Genomic DNA, 19,695 nt, shown 5'->3' on the forward strand with positions numbered 1-19,695 from the left:
GTATTATTTCTACGTTTCAGCAATTAAAAGAAGATGCTTTAGGCTTAAACAGAAAAAAAAAAAGAAACTATATTTCAAGAGGGAAGGCAGTAATGGTTGCAATCTCAAATTTTAGTCAGTTTTATTCACACTAATCTGGCTTAAAAATAACTGTCTTAAATTAGAACCATGCTCTCCTCCAGGAGTCAAGCACTGTCAGTGCTGAGAGCTATCCCAGGTATTATTTGTGCTCCTATTTCAACTACAGCCCCCTCTTACTGTCATAAGGCCATCCTTCATGTAAATAAGCAAGCACATCCTCATGGCTTTGAAAAAGGAGTTCCAGTGTTTAATTTACAAGCATTTCCACCGTTGAAAACTGACCCAATTAATAATAATTTGCTCTAGGTGACAAAGCTATTGTTCTGGTAACATCCCACCACAGAACCAGGTTAAACACAGAAAAACCTCATGCAATATAACATTCTCAGATGATTCTCAGCAGGCTTAGTATCAGGTTGAAATATCCAGTGGCAGCTTCCAAAGCACAAAACTGATAATTTAGGGTAAAAATCAAAAATTTTTATCAGGCCCAGTCTGACATCGCAGTGACCCCATCCACACACCTCCACAATAAATAAACATAATAGAAGAGAACATCGTAACATTGAATTCAGACATCTTATTACCAGAACAGATGTAAACAATTTTGAAAAGTAAGTTAGATCACTGCTCCCTCTTCTGGCAACAAAGCAGAAATAAAACATACTTAAACATGTAATGCATTTGAGTTCAAAAGTTATCAAACTAGCTCCTATTTCCTTAATCCTAAAACATTCCAGGAATGCAGAGCTGTGGTACTGAGGGATGAAATTATAACTATGCAGCTTCTGACTGGATATTTAACAGAAAAGGAAAAGTGATCTATAAAACTACAACTGATCTGGCCAATAATGTGTCATTTCAAACACCACAACATAGGTGACCCAGAAACACAATGCTGTGTGCAGTTAAGCTCTATGCAGATGAACCTTAACCTGAGATTCATGTATTTACCACACACTTGGCTTAGCAACTCAAGAAATTTGGCAACCTTAAGAAAAAAACAATGTTCTGTAATTAAAAGCCACCAAGCACTGAACTGAAGCAGGCAGTCACTTGAATTTACACATGGTCTGTACATATAGTGCAAATGTAACTTTTTTGAATATTCAAAAAGTAGCGGCATTTTTACTACGTGTGCTTTGAAACCAAAACCCTAAGTTGAAGTTACCACTTCACAGACTCAAACCTTACTTACATATAGTATATGTAACAGTGGGGGTGAGAACAGGACATATGTGACAGGAGAAAACACATCATAACGTAGAGATACAAGACAAAACTCATTTGAAATGGTTGCAACAGGATCCCATGCCACAGCTACACTTCACAAGTACTCAGAAGTACAATGATACATCAACATTTCCCTCAGAGCTGGTTGTATTTTACACTAGAAAATGCATTCTTCAACTGGCACTAGGTATAGCACTGTACTACTCCACAGGTAAAATGTGTTGGCCCCACTGAGTTCAGAGATACCCTTTCCCATACATAACACACATGGAAAACTCATCAGTACCTGTAACACTACGGTGAAATTCTAAGTGAAATGCACTTTTGCTTTACATTAGAATAAAATAATCACCTTGATACAGTAGACTTCACTAGAGGAAAAAAAAAAGCACATTTTCATCCTTTATGTCAGCACACCATTTACTACTTCAAATCTGTGGGTAGTCATTTTCAAGTAATTAAACTTAAGTTAGGTAACTTCATATTAGCTTAGGACAGGCTGTTGATGAGACACCACACATCCACTGTAAGTGAAGGTTGACTTAGCTTGTATCAAAACAGGATTTCTGCTAAGGGCAAGAGTTTCACAAAGCAGCAGAGCCAGCTTAACAGCTCACTGTTGTTTAAAAGTATGGCCCATCCATCTCTTATTTTTCCCAAATCAATCCCAAGATGCATAAAGTACACATCTGACACTTTCTTGTTTTAGTATTCTGCCAGTTTGGTGAGCTGAGCTTGTTTAAGGGTCAGATGAGCACGTACACCATCAAGCAGTAGGACAACGATGTAATAAAATAGGTTGTCCTTTTCCATAAGTGGCATTAAAAAAATTGGCTGAGCCATTTTTTTAAACTGAACTACTTCAGAGGGCTGTAGAGAACGTACAGCTACCCACTTACTGCTTGGTGGCTGAGCTGCAGAATACATCACACCTTGAGCATCCAGAAACACTGAGCACATTTTTTCCCCACTGTTCAAGAATGTTCCACTTGGCAGAAGATCTTTCTTTTCCCAAGTCTTTACTTTTCTGTCTCCGAGCATCTACCAGGATACAACTGAGCTTCTACCTCCCCCTATTTATTGTAAAGGCTAAAAGAGAAAGCAAAGAAAGTCTTCTCACAGCATGTTCCTTTCCTGCTGTTCAATGCCACTCTGCCCTTAAGAAGCCTTCTTAATCAACTTTAAGTCAATCATACTCTTACCACCTGCATCTTCTGCAAATCCTTTGAGTCTTCCCAATACCGTAACTTCAGGACTGCTAATCTCCAGACTGAGTCTTCCTCCCCTCATTCACATAGTCAGTAAAATTTGGGATAGCCAGCACAGCCTCCAAACTGAAGGTTAGTCCTGTGTCTTTAGGAGCTGCAGGAGGCTGAAAGTGGCAAGTATTCACCAGTGTTCAGGAAAATGAGATTAAGGATGCCCTGTGTATGCCTGATGGAGGAAAGCACTGGCCACACTGTCACAGACAGACAGCAAGGATTCCCAGAGGAACTGGTCTGATGTTCATCTCCAGAAGTTGCTTACTCAGCACCATTTCTGTAATACATACAGCAATTGTCACAGACCCACAGGAAGGTTGGAGCTGAAGCAACCTTCAGAGACCATCCAACACCACTGCTACAGCAGGTTAACCAGTCACATCCAGGCACATTTTGAGTACCTCCAGAAAAGCAGACTCCATTGTCTCTCTGGGCAGCCGGTTCTACTGCTTTGCCACCCTCCAAGAGGTTTTTCCGCTTAGTCAGTTGAACTTCCTGTATTCAGTTTGTGTCCTCTGCTGTTTGTCCTGGGGCTAGGCATCAGTGAAAAGAGTCTGGCCTAATCTTTTGAACACCATCCCTGAAGAGTTTGTATGCACTGGTAAGCCATCTTTTCTCCAGGCTAAACAGGCACAGATACCTCAGCCTTTCCTCACCAGAGATGCTCCAGTCCCCTCATTACCTTCACTGCCCTCCACAGGACCTTTTCAGTAGTTCCTTGTCTTCCTTGAACTGGGGAGACCAGAAGTGGACACAGCACTCCAGCTGAGGCCTCACCAAGGCAGAGTAGAGGAGCAGGATCAACTTCATTGGTCTGTTAGAAGTGCTCTTCCTAATGCATCCCAGAAGTTTGTTTGCCTTCTCAGCCACAAGAGCTCACTACTGGCTCATGCACCACCTGTTCTCCACCAGGGCTCCAGGTCCTTCTCCCCAGAGCTGCTTTTCAGCAGGTCAGCTCCTAACCTGCCCTAATGTGTGACCCTGCACATGCCTTTGAACTTTGCCAGGTTCCTCTCCACCCACCTCTGCAGCTTCTCCAGGTTTAGCTGAATGGCAGCACAGCCTCTGGTGTATCAGCCACACCTCTGACTTCTGTATCATCAGGCTTGCTGAGGGTGCACTCTGACCCCTTATCCAGGTCATTGATGAACCAGCAGAACAGGACTGAACCCAATACTGACTCCCTGCCAGCTACAGGCCTCCAAGTGGACACTGTGTGCTGATCACAACCTCTGAACTCCACCATCCACACCTCACCCACACTTCCTGAGCTACAAGGATGCTACAGGAGACAGAGTCAAAAGCCTTGCTGAAGTCAAGACAGACAACATCCACAGCTCTCCCTTCATCTACCTACTCAGCCAGCCATTCCATCACAGCAGATCATCAGACTAGTTAAGCATTACTTCCCCTCAGTGAATCCATGTTGACTACTACTGACAACCTTCTTTTACTTCACATGCTTAGAGATGACCATGTTTCCAGGGATGGTGGTGAGGTTGACCATAGTTCCCAACATCCTTTTCCTTGCCCTTTCTGAAGTGACAATGGCTTTCCTCAGGCATCCCTGCTGTTCTCCATGACCTTTCAAAGATGATGGACAATGGCTTAGCAGTAACATCTGTCAGCTCCTTCAACACTTGTAGGTGCATCCCATCAGGGCCCATAGATTTGTGGGTGCCAAGTTTACCTAAATGATCTCTAATCCAAACCCTTCAAAGAAAATCAGGTTTAAGCACCTGCAAGAACTTCAGAAGTGAACTTCAGAATTAAAGGAGAAGCACAGGCTTTCTTATGGCAGACATATATTGCTTATACCCTGACATCATCCTATTTTGCATGCCAAGCACTCATGTTTATGAGTCAGAAGGAAAATACATTCAAACAGGCTAAACCTGAAATAGCACAGCCTAACAAATCAAACTGAAATATCTTAACTTCACATTTAAGTGTGTTTACTTGTCAGCATTTCTTAAGGAAGATTTTGTTGTACAAAAGAAAAGTTCTGAATGCAGCTGTACTGTAATCACTTATTAAGTCTGAACATATTACTCAAGTCAAAACAAAGTTAGACAAACTTTCACAGTTCATAACCCAGAAAGCCCTTCATGTGCAGTTCAGAAAGGCAATCAGGAGCGATTTGCTTGTTAGGACTGGAATTTTAGTCTTCAGATTGGCTCCTGTGTGAGGCTGTTCTTCTCACCAGTTGAGAGAGGGTAAAAAGCGCTGTAGCAGGGGAAGGCAAGACAGCCTCCTGGTCTTGCAATATTCCACTATCACCCTCCCTCAGTGCCAAACTAGACATCCCCAGCTCTTATTAAAGCCCCACACAGCCTGTCATCACAATTAAACAAACTATCTCCAAGCTAGCCATCTTACTGCCTCAATCCCAAATCCACAGTTCCAAGGCTCTAACTACCGTCACCCAGCACTGTACCCACAATCCCAAATAAACTGATTCAGAGCACTCTTTTCTCCCTCACCTCTGCCAAATCCCTCAAAGGAAGGAGTTACATACCATTCACACTCCATCTTTATGTTCACATGGTTTTTCAGTGCATACACCAATAACCTCCCTAACCCCCCAAATCTCCAAGTATTAGGTAGAGACAAGAGCTGTCCCAGGCAGGGACAGCTATCCCAAGTTACCCTGCTCTTAGCACTGTCCCAGCCATTGCTGCCAGCATCTTCCTACCTAGGGGCAACAAGACAATACACAAAGGACAGCAAAGATTTCCCCAATAATGGAAACATAACTGAGTTTGATTTTATATTGTTGCATAATCAGTAACATGACCCAATTTGCAATGTTTGAAAAGCTCCTCCAACATATATGGCCTGAAAGGGATGTGAAAATAGTCAGGTCACAAGAACAAAATAGAAACTTGCTTTCTTTCTCTCTTCCCCCTTTCCACTGTGAAGAAATATTCAACTACTCAAATAGATGTGAAGAACTTTAGTGTAGCCTGTTTTTATTATTCCAATATACTCTTTAGTTGTCATTCAGTGATATCACTGCTCTGTTATGGAGACTGCTGGGTAGAGCTTAACACTCTGAAAGTCACCTGGGCTGGATTTAACACCTATTAAGCTATCCAGGAGGGATGGACAAGAAACCTCAGGGTATTGTCCTCATTCTCCTTCAGCATGTGAAAAACTTCTGCAAAGATGGCAATCATGTTTCTCCTCATTCTTCTCTTCAGCAGAGTCAGATCAGCTGCTGTTATTTTTCATTCAAAGACCACAACCCCTAACAATGATTCCTGCACTTCTCAAACTGCATCATCTCCAGAAAATAACAGCATTGCATTTATATAAACATGACTTACCAGACAGGGCTTTCAGAACCTGGTGTAGTGGAAGGTGGCCCTGCCTGTGGCAGGGGTTTTGGAATTTAAGATCCCTTTCAACCAAACCATTCTATGATTTTATCAGCCTGAATAATCCCCCCCCTCCTCCCACTTATTTTCCTAGAGCCACTTCCACATATAATTTTCCTGATGTTATTGCAACTGTTATGTTTTCTTTTTTGTTTATCTCCCACTAATTCTATAAGCCCTATTTCAGACTTCTCCAAACATGTTTCATATACACCTATAAAAGCCTATCAAGTTTAAGCTTTACATTTCTACACAGAATTACTATGATTTCTAAGGATTTGTTTCCAGGTAGAAGGGTGTACACCTCAATTTCATCTACACCACTCTTTGCTTTCCTGCTTTACAAAGCCCCACAGTGTTAGTATTTGTGTGAGACATCACTTTCTTCTGCTCCCTTATCTTCTAAGGTTATTGGTCTGCTACAGAAAACAAATTTGAACTCACCTATTCTTTCTCAAAAACCTACCCTAGTGGTTCATTTTTTTTCATGTTTTCACGACACTTCTCAGCATTATGCGAAATGTGCATTTCGTTAAAAAACTTCAAATTTTTCCAAATAGTTTGAAAGTGTATGCCACACACACTTTCTCTTTTTTAAAAAGACTAAGCTAACAGTAGTTATTATTGATTCCAAGATCACCTCAACCTGTTGTCAGAAAGCACTATTTGAAAGGCTGAGACTGTTTGAAAATATCATAGTTTAAGACTTCTGTTCTAGGTTGGGCTCTTACAGTGATATCTGGTGATCGATGACATTTACTGGAGTATATTTTGCTGCAGTCTATGGTAAAGAGGCATTAGACATTTTAGACTTCCTAATATCACCTGTCAGTACTTTTCCCCTCCCTCAAATTGAAATGGTATCTACAGAAAATAGTCTGGTTCTCCATCACATGTAGAAACATCTCTCACCATGCTTGGTGCCCCTTAGCAGTGACATTTTACACACACACCAAGTCCCCAACACCTTGGTTTTGTCACATATATTCGAGGACCTTCTGGCAAAAAACCTTTAGCTCTTCTATGACCTGAAAGTTAAGTCATAGTATCTTTCTCAGTTCAGTCTTTGCAGTAACAGTTTAGGCTCAAATTCTAAATGCTGTTTTCTCAAGGGACACAAGACATACACACACAATCCTTTACACTGCGCTATTCCACCCTTCCCTTTCTCACTCCTTCAAGAATTTTTTTAACTTATCACATTAATTGGTCTTTGCCTTCATCTTCTTGTTCACTTGCTGGACGTAAATTCTCTTTCTCCTTCTTGTTGCCTTTCTTCATTGCCTGTAGTCTGACTTATTTCAGAACTTGCTGGTCGTTCCCATTGGTCCCTGACTTCTACTCACTTCCCTCTCCTTTCACCCTGTGCAAATTCAGAGTTTTGATTCTGGAATTCATCACCTGGTAGCCTTGAATCACAGAGCAGGTAGGGGAAAAAAAAACTTTGTTGTAAAGCAAATAACTCCTCTCTCCTCAAATGCCATTCTTCATCTGTTAGGTGAGGTCATTCCAGAATCAATACTCCAGTCATGCACACTAGCCAAAACACACCTGTAAATTTAACAAACCTATGTTGAATCTACAGAAAGACAGCCAGTTGCTTTTGATTATTTCACCTACTTCCAGCATTAGTATTAGGTATGGATGTGTCCCCATTCAGACAAGCTACTTGTGATCATGCCTAAGTAAAGGAACAACAGTAAGCAAGCTTAGGAATCAACCTCTTACCTCAAGTTTAGAGAATGCAAGCAGTAAATAAATTATTCAGAAGACAACAACAGTAAAACACTTTTTTAAAAAAAAGAAATTATTCAAGACAACAGAGTTACAAGCGTATCTGCATACTAGCAAGCAGGTGCTCTGCTTGGAAACAGCCTGCATTTCTCAGTGATCGTGTCTACGAACAGTAGCGGCTATTCAAACTCAGCACCAGAGAGAAGCCATACTTTGTAAGAACAACTTAGAAAATAAAGTGACTGATATCCCCAGCACTATGTACACCAGGTTTATAAGACTACAGTTCTTAAATGTCAGATCCTCACAACAAAGAAGAAACAGGGAAGTAAGTCTCAAAGAAGACACCTCATATGATCTGTTTTCCAGCATTTATCATTCCCACTTCCAAACAGAAGACTTAAGAAAATAAGGGGGAATAAACTCTGACAAAAGGAATATAATCAAGAGTGTTTTATAACATATATGCCCCCATCACAACATCTAATTATTTTGCATGTATTTTTAAAATTGATTTGTTAGACACAGAAGCAACTAAAATCCACAGAACACTGACTAACTTAAATTGTCTGCTTTAGCTGCCAATTTCAGTCACAGCTTTACTTAACTCAGCAGAACATACATAAAAATTAATTTCTAGGAAGATCATAAGCAGCTTGAAAAAACAGAAATATTTGTTTAGAAGACTTGATTTTAAAACATATGTGTTTGTTCTTCCAGAAAAGAATGACTTACTTGCTAGCTTAGCCTGTAGTCCTGAAGGTCCAGGTTTTGATGTCTCCGACTTGGAAGAGCCTGGTAGAGACAGTTTTGTTTTAGGGAGACTGACTTTGGGGCTAAATCGAGCAGCCCAGTCAAACTTTGAAGAGCCGCCTGTTTTACTTGGTTCTTTGTCCCTGCTACTCCTTCTTGGACTGGGGCTGGATGCAGAACGGGAACGTCTAGCCTTACTCTGGTCCTTTCCCTGTTTCACTCTGGCACCCTGAGGAACAGTAGAAGAAGCAGAGGCAACAGCAGAAGAGGAGGAGGAGGTGGAAGCTGAAGAAGAAGAATCGGTGATGGTGCTACACCCAGCTTTGGCTGAGGTCACCGATTTTGAAGCCAGCTTGGAGACTTTTGCTGACTTTTCTTCAGTGCCAGTTGATTCAACTGATGACCCACTCTCTATACAAGACAGATTCTCTGTCCTTTTCCTTTTCTGACTTCGGGAGCTACCAGCAGCTCCACCCTTTCTGGTGTGAGCCTTGCTTGTTGATGGCAATTGTGTAGACTTGGGCTGCTCTTGGTCTGAGTGTCTTCTCTTAGATTTAGTATGTGGCTTGTTAGTTTCTGAGGAAGTTTCAGTGTGTTCAAGTGCTTTGGGTTTTTTAGCAGAGCTAGGAGAATTGGTCCTCCTGTAATCTGGACTAGCACTGCGTTTAACTCCTCGAGAATTGTCTTTCTTAGGCACTTGCCCCGTTTTTTGCTTTTCTGAAGTATTGACTCTCTCTGGATCTTCTTGTTGTGGTATTAAAACAGCAGATGAACTACAGCCTCTGTAGAAGTAAGCAGGAACAGCATTAGAGTTGAACTCAAGAAGCCTCACAGTTTGTAAGAATTCTGCATGATAAATGTCATCATTGTTTAATAATAAAGGATACTGCATGTAAGAAACACTGTTCAGCTCACACTGAAGCAAACAAACAAAAACCCCCACATGCTTGGATGCGAACAGTCGTACTGCACATATCTGCTAGCATAAAACCTGAGTATATTGCAAAATAAAAGCACCATACACCACTTTTTTTAAAAAAAGTAAATTTAACTTGAATAGATTTTACTTTTATACATATATGTCAAACCGATTAAAACCAAGCAAAAAAACCAAATCAAGCCATGAAGCTATTAACTGAATGTTTGAGAATATAAGTTCCACAAGAGAGTAAGGAGTGTTCAGTAATGCATAACTAGTCATAACTGGATTCTAGTTCAAGAAAGGCTCTTAAAGGATAGTTTCTCATCAATCTTTAAATTGATGTAGTGAATCACATACAAAATTGGCAAAATTCTCTTCTACGTAATAGAAAACTGTTGTAGAGTGTATATAGCAGAAGCATAGAAAGAGCAGACAAGCAATACCAAGATTACCCTGAACATAGGACTACAGGCCTTTATATTATGGCACATTTCAATTCATACTGGACATTGCTCTAAACTCCTTGGGCAATCTTCCCCCAACATGAAGCACAAGAAGGGGAGAAACACCTTGCAAGTATTCCAGGACTAGTTATGCAGAAATCGTTTCCTCCCCATCACTGATGGAATGCTCTTAGTTGGTGAATTAGAAAAAGAAAAAGCAAACCGAACTGGAAACACTGAAATATATCCAGTGAATGCAATACCTAGATTAGTTAAATATCCATTAGTCATATGTTTTATTAGAACGCTGTGTAACTCAATAATTATACAAGTTTTTCAAGTGCAGATAACACTGGTTAACATATGAATATGAAGCACAATTACCTTTTAGAAAAGTATCCCTTGGACTGTTCAGAAGTAGTATTAGACTGCACTTTAGGTGTCTTTGAAATAGATTTTCTACTCTCAGGAGGGCTATGTGCCTTATGCTTTGCCTGCCCTAATTGTGACCTGTCAGCAGAAAGTCAAAACAGAAAGCTATCAGGATTCCAAGATACAGATACAGACCTGTAGGTGGAATATTGTTTATTTTTGTAGTATTTATACATATTAATTCACAGCTACCCATTTTTCCATCTCAGCTCCTAATATTAAAGCAACATTTCAAAAGAACCATCCCATGCAGTTACAAATCACCACCAGCGTAACTGTTTTGCAAAGCACACAATTATTTAGTCATTTTAAATGAATAAAACATCTTAGCTCTGAGTTTTGCAGATAAGTTCAGATCTTTTTAGTGTGCAAGATTACTGAATTATTCACTTAATTATTAACCTAGACTAAAGCATCTGTCAAAGATCTCCTCTCAAAAATAGATATATTCTCATCTACCTCCAGACTCCAGGCATTAAGTCTTTATACAGTTATGATTATTTACATCTTTACTCTTCAGTTAAAAAAAAAAAAAACCAAACAAAAAACAAGTGCTCAGAATGGGAATGCAGCCAGTTCCACTTGGTAGGAAAGCTCAACCATACCAGTTATTTTCTGGCTGCAGCATCTACTAGTTCAAAAGATTGAGAACTGTGTGGTAACAGCTGAAGTAAGAGGAATGAAGAAATGCACACCACCAATGAAGGCAGTCAAATGAGACAGGAAACTTGTGATGTCAGAGACTGGAACGAGTTTCACATAGATAAGCTGAAAGAGGTCTTCTAAGCAGCTTTCAGCTGCATGAAAAAAATGGTTTATTGTATGAGCTCTGACTGAAGGACAAAGATAATACTGTACACTATGGATAAAATTTAAGTCTTAAGTTACATCTTTATATATTCCACATTTACTTTGAAACCCACTCAGAATTACCATCTGCAAGACTCAAAAGAGAATGCTCATCAGCATTTAAAACAGGACAGCATAAATAATTTCTAAGGCAAGAGACATCTCACTTGCACTTCCCTGGATAAAATGCAGTTTTTGACTCAGCTGGCACCAGGAAAACCCTACTGAACGTATCCTACCTACAAAGAAGGCCCAAGAACCACTAACTTCTGAAAAATCTCAAACTCGTCCAGTATTAATGCTGAAAGAATGAAAGTTTCAAAGTTAAAGAACTGCTGATTACATGGTCACATGCTATTAACCCAGGCCTAGACAGCTTTTGAATTGAGCTCTGCAAACACCCATGGAGGATGGGGAAGAATGTACACTTCCAATTTAAGTGTCCTGCTCCAGCCCATGACCCCAAACATCAAAAAGTTTAGCCCAAGAGACTAAGTGGAACTGGCAAGAGTTCCACAAGCTTTAAAATCAACTTCTTCCAGTGAAATGCCAGAAGTGTGGTAGTATAGGCAGAGCTAAGTATACCACTGACCACTAGAAAACTTCCCCATCCTCTTCAGGACTTCAACACAAACTTGAATCTCAGTAGAAAACAAGTATCAAATTTAGCCATCCAGATTAAAACCAAATGCTAATTCACTTAGAGTCAAAACAGTCAAACTTCAGTAGTATGACTTCTTCCTGATAACTTTCCTCCTCCTGCTTTCTTCTGAATTATTCTCATTTAGGCAGTTACTCAGATGAATGCACACAGACAGTACATATTCAACATTTTCTGTGCCCCATATAAGAGCGTGACAATCTGAAAGATTAAATTAACAACATCTTCTCCAGACTTAATTTTTTTTTATCACACTATAAGAAATATTGTTTACTATCAAAAGCAAGTGAAACAAAACTCTTGAGGTAACAGTAGCAAACTCCATCAAGGTAAACTTGGGAATGTTGCACCTAATCTTGAGTATTTGGATTTTCCTTTTCCCAACAAAAGATTAAGGCGTGAAATTTAATTTTCCCCATGAAATGTTTTTATTATGGGAGTAACAGACATTATTACATAATTTGCACTTGGCAGGAGTCTCAAGTTTTATGTAAGCTAAACTGATCAGGGTTCATTTATTCTGAAGTATATTTTAAAAGATTACTTTCCTGTAAAGATTTTTGCTTTGCTTTAGATATTCACAAAACACAATAACTGAAGAACTTTTCAACTAAAATACTGCTAAAACAATAGATGCAAAACAGGCACTGAAGAGTTTCCACTTGTTTCTGGCTCCTCCCATTTCACATTTTACCCTTCTGATTCTTACAAGTTTTACATATACACTTTCATACCAACATCCAATTTGTGTGGACTATTAAGCTACAGCCACATCCTAGGGATCATGAATACATGCAGAGTATTAGCATTTGCTTTGCTTTCTTTATCAAGCTATCAGTACAAACAGCCTTCTGAGCAGAAAGGTTACATCACAAATGGGGAGTCACAACTGAGATTTTTTTAAGACTGTGCTCTCACGTCCCACTGAGTTTAATCATTCACCCTGCATAAATTACAAAAAGAAGGCCACAATACAATAGCAACTGTGCATGCAGTAGCATGTCAGTCACCAGGAACATGGCATGAACTCTCCTCTCATGTTTATACGAGAAGACTGAGAATTTGATTACAGGATTAAGGTAAAACCTTTAACCATACATCAACAAGTATCATTGTCCCAATTTATATTTAAGTTGTGACAGCTTACTTAAGGTCTCCTTAAAAAAGTTAACTCACATACAAAAGTAGTTAGAATAGTCTGTAAAGTTCAGAATAAGCAATGCTTGCAGAGCAATCAAGTGCTATAATAGATATATGCACAACTGAAAGGCAGATTCTAAGGTTGTAAGCTACATGTATTTTAGTCTACAAACCAAGGCTTTCCACTTGTAACTTACAATTACAAGTTCTGCAGTCTTTTCCATAATGTACCATTCATCAAGAGCTGTCATTCCAGCAAGAAGTGTTTTGAGAGACTAAGTTCCTCATAATTGACAAAATATCATGAGCTAAGTATTTATGAGCTTGCATTCTTCCATTTCCACTCTCAGGGGCGCCTCCAGAAAGACTGAGCTCCTTCAAGCTGTGTTTTGTAGGGTTTTTTTTTGTTTTCCTTCCCTCCTCAAACTTAAAGACAGTTTCATAAACAACTCCAAGGCTTCATTCAACTGGGCAAAGCTGTCTGCTGATGCAGATTTTAGTTCATAGGCAGACACTCAAGTTTAGAGCAGCACAAATATACAGAAGTTGACAAGATAACCACCATTTAGCTTGCTGTGTTATATAAACAATATGGTGGAAAATGCCAGCTCTGAGCAAAACCATAAGGAACCAACTAGAACCTGTTCTCAGAGAGTTACTCTGTGCATATTAAAAAAAACCTTTTGAAGTTAGTTAATAAACAAAGTGTTTAATCTAAGTCATGTCCCTCAGCAGCTGAAAGAGAGCTATTAAATGCTTCCAAACAAAGTCTGCAAAACCTATTTTTTTATTTCTGTCAAAAATGGGATTAAGAAAAAGGCAATAGCACAGATGAAAAAAAGCTGTGGAAAACCACCTACTTTCTCTCCTCAGAAATATTCTAAATGTCTTCCCCACCAACTCAAACATCCTATTTAGTTTTTTACAGGTCTCACATAAGTTCTTACCAGTTAACATATCACCAAGACTGGTCCAAAACCAAATCTTCTGTTTAGAACAAAAGCACTCTTTCTGCTTATATCAAAGTCCTACACAGAGCCAACAAGGATCTCATTCATCATTTAGCCTTCAATTCCAAATACACAAGTATTTGTTTTATTCCAAAACATTAAACTTTACTTATAAAGTATCCTACTTTCATATAGAACAACAGTATAGCAGTTATTTACGTCAAAGTGATATGCTATTTAAATACTACTACTCCTAAAGATTACTTAAGACTAATAATATGCAAAAAGATAACCACCACTGTCATTTAATGTCACAAACAAAAGAAAATAATTTTTGCAGCATTGGTAGAGAAGGTTCTAGTGCATGGGACCACATCCATATACTCTATATAGTCAAACATTGCTCACAACTGAAAGGAACAATCAACTGCTCCATGTCCAGAAAAGATCTTATTGTTTCCCTTACAATACCACTTCCAAATTGCTCTTATTCAAAGTGAATCCTATGGCATCACTGGAAACTAAGCCAGGAGGGTACAATTCTTCAACACACATGGTAACAATATCAATATACAGTTATGAAAATGCAATAAGTACCTTCCACCACCTCCTCCTATCCCTATGAAAAGAAAGCTTCATTAACACATCTGTTTCAGTTACTGCTGCAAAGGGAAACTGTAGCAGCAGCTCTCTGACCACAGAGAGCAGGGACAGGCCTTCCCAAACTTTTTCCCTGGGGAAGGCTGTGAGAAACTGTAAGAAAGCTGAAAGAAAGAATTAAAACAATTCACCTGTTACTAGACAAATGTAGAATGTTTTATAGAGATTTGTTTACCAAAAGGTAGTAATGTGGTAGTTCATCAATGAAGTCAAAACTGGTGCAATCGTAGCAGTAATTCTACATTTGCAGGTAAACACTAAATACTTTTTAAAACCGTAGTAAAACCAGTAAGAACTATAATATCCACAAGAGCTAAAATTCATCCAAAGCACAGTTATTGCAACATAACTACTGACAACAGAAAGCGAAGAATCACATTAGTCCAACTTCACTAAGGCCAATTTGTTTACATGCATACATGGGGAGGGAATGACACCACCACCAGCCCATATACCCCTTTTCAAGCACAGAGTCCTTTCCTCTTTTAGAGAAAAGCACACATCACTGTTACAGCCCAAATTGCAAATAAACAGCATCTGTCTTTCTACACTTCCTTGAGCCTAGTATCATTGCTTGTACCTTTAAACAATGCACCTCAAAATCAAACTCTAAAAGCTCCTATCAAGTTACTATACTGGGTATGGATTGCTGGTAAAACTCCAGAAGAAAACCATTACAGGCGTCCCCTGCTCATAGTGACTCAGGTATTGACGTTATGGGGACATCAAACAAGCCCAGTCTAGAGGAAAATGGGTTTGCATTGTTACTTCCAGGTTAAGCCAGTCTGTCAATACTCAATGTAACAGGAGGGAGATTCTGCTTCTAAAAGAGGCAAGAGAGAAGTTTGGAATTTCCAAGATCTCCATACAAGTTAACAGTAGCAGCTAAGCAAGTTAGATTGGCAGAGTTTTAACAAAAGACCTTTAAGCTGTAGACGTGTCAAAGATTATAGAAGGACATACATTAGCACTTCAGCTTGGCAGCACTACCATTCCTCTGACTCTCTCTTTTTTAACACCTTTATCAACTAAAATATCCTGCATTCACTCCAGCCAGAGCATAAAAGAGATGAAGGCAACTCTAATGCTATTACAAGGCCATCTGGCCATACCACACACTTACCTTGGATTATTGGCTTTCAAACCCAAGTCTGAAATTATGAGTGACAAACTGCATAAACTCTCCAAGCTTTCGTCACTTAATTTGTATTTTGAAAATGCACACACCTCAGCCACAAAAAAGCTTTGGAAAAAAAAAAGCTGTTGCATTTCCAGCACTGAGAAAGCTATTTATACAAAGCAGAAATGCAATCAAGTACACAAGTTCAGACAGTATCGAAACCTGTCCTTGCTGGAAGGGTTATGATTGCATATCTATGACCAAAGTGAAGTAACCTCCAACACTGCAGAAGGTGTGGCCCTTAAGTCTGCTTACAAACTTTGTGGCTAATTTTAGGCATGAAGCAACAATCCTCTACAGAGTCCCACTGCTGTCTAATTCCTTCTTTTTTATTGGGAAAGGGGGGAGTTGGGAGTCTTCAATCTCTGCACTGGCCTGTTGTTTCTTAGGGGAGGGCAAGAAATACGTGGATTTAATAAAGTGGCTGAATAAAATCTCACACTGTCTGTACAACAACATCAACCAGAAGTATGGATCAACACAAGAAAATCTATAAAGCAAGACAGTTGCCATTAAGGATCAGTGCCCACCATCTCTGCATTTCAATCATTTCTACTTCAAAGCATACCATATTACAACCACAAGTGACCAGCATACACAAACTACTCTCATAGAACACAACTTTCAACTCAGTTTCATCCAAAAGGATTCCTGTTCAAGTGCTCCAAGACCATTCCACATTAGCCAAAACACAGCAGGTGAGGATGACTGCTTGGCTTCAAAAGAACATCCCCAGATCCAACTGAAATACTAACATAGATACATCCCAAGTTCAGTTATTTGCTCAATGTGAGCCTATTACTGAAACTAGTAACTAGTCTTTGCACAGTTTGTTTACTCTATTTAAATGATTTTACAACTCAAACTGAAAAGTTTCATTTTACTGATGACAAATGCAAGAAAGTGTGCAAAAATTGTCTCAGATTTCCCAAAGAACTCCATAACGTAGGAAAAAACGTATTTTTTTTGCTGTGTTTGTTTGGGGTTTTGTTGGGCTTTTTAATACAGCAGCGAAAGCGGTGTTCATCACTAGAGTACAGCAAGGCGTAACAAGACACATCAAGCTGTGAACTCTAGACCCTCCTACATACTGCTCAGCAGCAGAACTGAAACATACTATACCACTGCATGCTACATACATGGAAGGGTGAGTTCTGTGAGGCTTGTGTTCAAAGACAGGCACCAGCTAAAAACTGTTACCTGAGAGCCTGCCTCTCTCAAAGTCATCCACAAATTTGGTAAGGACCTGAGAGATCTATTTACATCGGTCCTTGTACAAGAGCCATTTCTGCCCAGCACCTTATTCAAAAAGAGATGCTGGTAACAGTAAAAGAAGGCATTCATTTTAAATTTTATATTAACCACCATGCTTTAACCAGGCCTTTTTATAGGCTTTGCCAGCTCAAAATGTTTGCTCAGAAATGCAAAGGCACGGGAGGTCCTGTTCTAAAGAGACCCAGATTCTAAGAGGACTGTAAGCTTCTTCCATCCTGCTTACTTCAGCAAGGAGCTCTCATTCTGGTAATGGTCTAACACACTTTAAAAGTGCAATATCCTCTTGTTCACGGAAGTCTGGCACAGATCTGGTGAGGGATGAAAGAGGTCCAGTCATTTCAGACAAGTCAATCTCCAATCAATGTATGACAGCATACCAGATCACGATGCACCAAAACAATGGATGAGTGACTTCCTTAAAAGAAAACAGTGCTACCCTTAAAATGCTTCAGTTTTTCTGACTCACTCACTGTGGAGCTTCTCCCTGGTATTCTACTGTAAAAACTGAACTACTGGTAGATATCTGAAGAAGAATCCCCTATCTCATCTCCAAATAACTTGCCTCTAATCCCTTATTCTAGGGAGAGCTTTATTCACTCAAAGTGAAGTTCCATGTAAAAGGAAAGAGTTGGTAGAGCAATAACTATTTTAAACATCCACTGAGATGCAGAGACAACACAGAATGGGCAGAAGGGAACAAAGGGCTCACTATGCCTCTGTTAAAAAACCTATTTTCCAAAACCAATTCTAGCTTACAAAATAATCAGCTACATAAGGCAGGAACTTCCCCTTCCTTATGCCACATTATTTGAGGGGAGAAGCCTTGTGTTTATCATCTGTTATTCTACTTATACAGTAGACTAGTTTAGAGAAAGTGAAGCTGCATTCTTCAGATTGAATTCTCCCCAAAGTTCCTTAGAAGTTGGCCTTCTTCACCCATTCAACAGTTGTTCAACTTGTTCTCAGACTTGATACTAGTAAGAAAATTTACCTAACCTTCATTAAACTTTATAACCCAGTTCCTTCATAGTAAAAAGCTTTTGTGACACTGACTTTTAATATTTTAAAACTCATCCCCCAAAAAAATTCAAGTCCAAACTACACATATTCAACAACTGCACCAGTAATGTATCTGAAGGAGTAGAATAGATAGGTTATAGAGCGATGGTAGGCAAATCTTTCTTCATTAGACTGATCTTTTAACAAAGTTAAAGACGCACTTATATGCATACAGGATTCATTCACAGCAGTAACAGTACAGTCATCCGTGGAACAGTTTTAAGGATCTTCTTTGTTCTCCACTGCAGAACCAACCACTTACAGACCAAATGCAATCTGGTCCACTTGCTCACTGTACAGGCATATTAAATTATGCCAAACCTTTTTTCTTGAATTATTCAAGATCTGCACAGGATTTAGACGCAGTGCAAAGATAACAGAGTATCAGTTATTCAGTCTTGCCGAAGAGGAACATTTTCCCAGATTCCCAGTAATGGACTCTCCCTATCATCCCCCTCCCATACTTTTAATATCAGCAAGAAAGACATGGAAATAATTTCTTACTACATGTGGTTTATGAAAAAAGCTTTTTCCCCTTATAGCTAGCTCTACTACTGCTGTTGTAGCTGAACATGTATGGTAGTGAGTTCATCCATGGGCTTATCCCATGCAGTAACAGTACAGACAGCATTTCAGGGGCAAAAAGAGTTTATGGAGGTTTCAGTGCTTGGACTGCAGGGTGGAAAACATTGTGTAAATCACATGCATGTCACTGTTAGACATTTGAACACTCAGACAGCAGCCATACCTTCCTCCTACTGCGTCGTCTTGTGGCTGGGCCCCGGCAGTGTTCCTCTGTGAACGTCGCAGTGACCCCCCTGGATTGTTACTAGGCCGGTTGGACATTGGCACCTCTCTCCTGAAGGGACATACCCTTTCTAGACACTATCATTCACTGAAAGACAAGAGAGAAGAGCCATAAGACACATGGCGTGAAGATTCACTGCCACACCTCCAGAGACAAATGTACGATGGTATTGTTTAAGCAAAAACTGAAGGCAAAAACTTTCAAACAATTTCTAGTTATAAGACATATGGACAAGGTTCTTGTCAAGACATTTAGAACCTTAATATAGAGCAACCAGGTTTTGGTATATATAGCATACTGAACTAAATGGCCTTTAAAGTTCCCTTCCAACCCAAACTACAAACTCCTCTATGATTTTGTGATGACACGCTTCCTTTCTAGCAGGCTTCTCGAATTATAAGGAGACAGGACAAACACAATTTAGGAGAATCTCTGTTCATCAACATTAAGGAAAAACTCAGTGCTTGATAGACAGCAACAGTATTCAAATATTTTAACTCTCATTGTAGGAGATTACAAAGCCCATTTCAGGAATAAGAAGCAGTATTCACAATAACTACAGTGCTTTCCAAACAGCTTCTTTCTCTAGCGTGATTTATGCAACTTTCATTTGCATAAAACAAGATACATAGTCATTCAGGAAAAAAGATCTAGATATAATCAGGAAGTTCTGCTCATGAGAGCTAAATTAAAGGGAAAAATATTTGAGACAGAAGGATTAATGAGTGCAATCAATTATTTTTAAAAAATTATCTGTGATGGTTTTGTATTACTACTGCTGGTATTGCTTTGTGACTGTTAGAGATCTACAGATATTTTGGTAGTTATTCATTAAAAACTACCATAACCTCCAGCCATAGTCCTCTGAAACAG

The 19,695-nt window shown here is 39.4% G+C and overlaps 1 protein-coding gene across 6 annotated transcripts in view; it reads right to left on the reverse strand.

The window, feature by feature from the left end:
- The window catches only part of TRIP12 (thyroid hormone receptor interactor 12), a 76,886-nt gene that overhangs the window by 32,938 nt on the left and 24,253 nt on the right, over positions 1 to 19,695 (reverse strand). For 4 of the 6 annotated variants that reach the window (XM_054282294.1, XM_054282293.1, XM_054282291.1 and 1 more), the window contains exons 2-4: positions 18,763 to 18,909; positions 10,193 to 10,318; positions 8,426 to 9,225 (exon numbers count right to left, since the gene is read on the reverse strand). In XM_054282294.1, the coding sequence (XP_054138269.1) occupies positions 8,426 to 9,225; positions 10,193 to 10,318; positions 18,763 to 18,860 (1,024 nt within the window). In that variant the 5' untranslated portion in view covers positions 18,861 to 18,909. The remainder of the gene's footprint in view (positions 1 to 8,425; positions 9,226 to 10,192; positions 10,319 to 18,762; positions 18,910 to 19,695) is intronic. The other 2 variants (XM_054282297.1, XM_054282296.1) reach the window with 1 other exon arrangement.

Source organism: Melozone crissalis, unplaced genomic scaffold (assembly GCF_028551555.1).
Source record: "Melozone crissalis strain CALT ecotype California unplaced genomic scaffold, PUWL_Pcris_2 ptg000034l_1, whole genome shotgun sequence".
In the NCBI taxonomy this organism is placed as follows: Eukaryota; Metazoa; Chordata; class Aves; order Passeriformes; family Passerellidae; genus Melozone; species Melozone crissalis.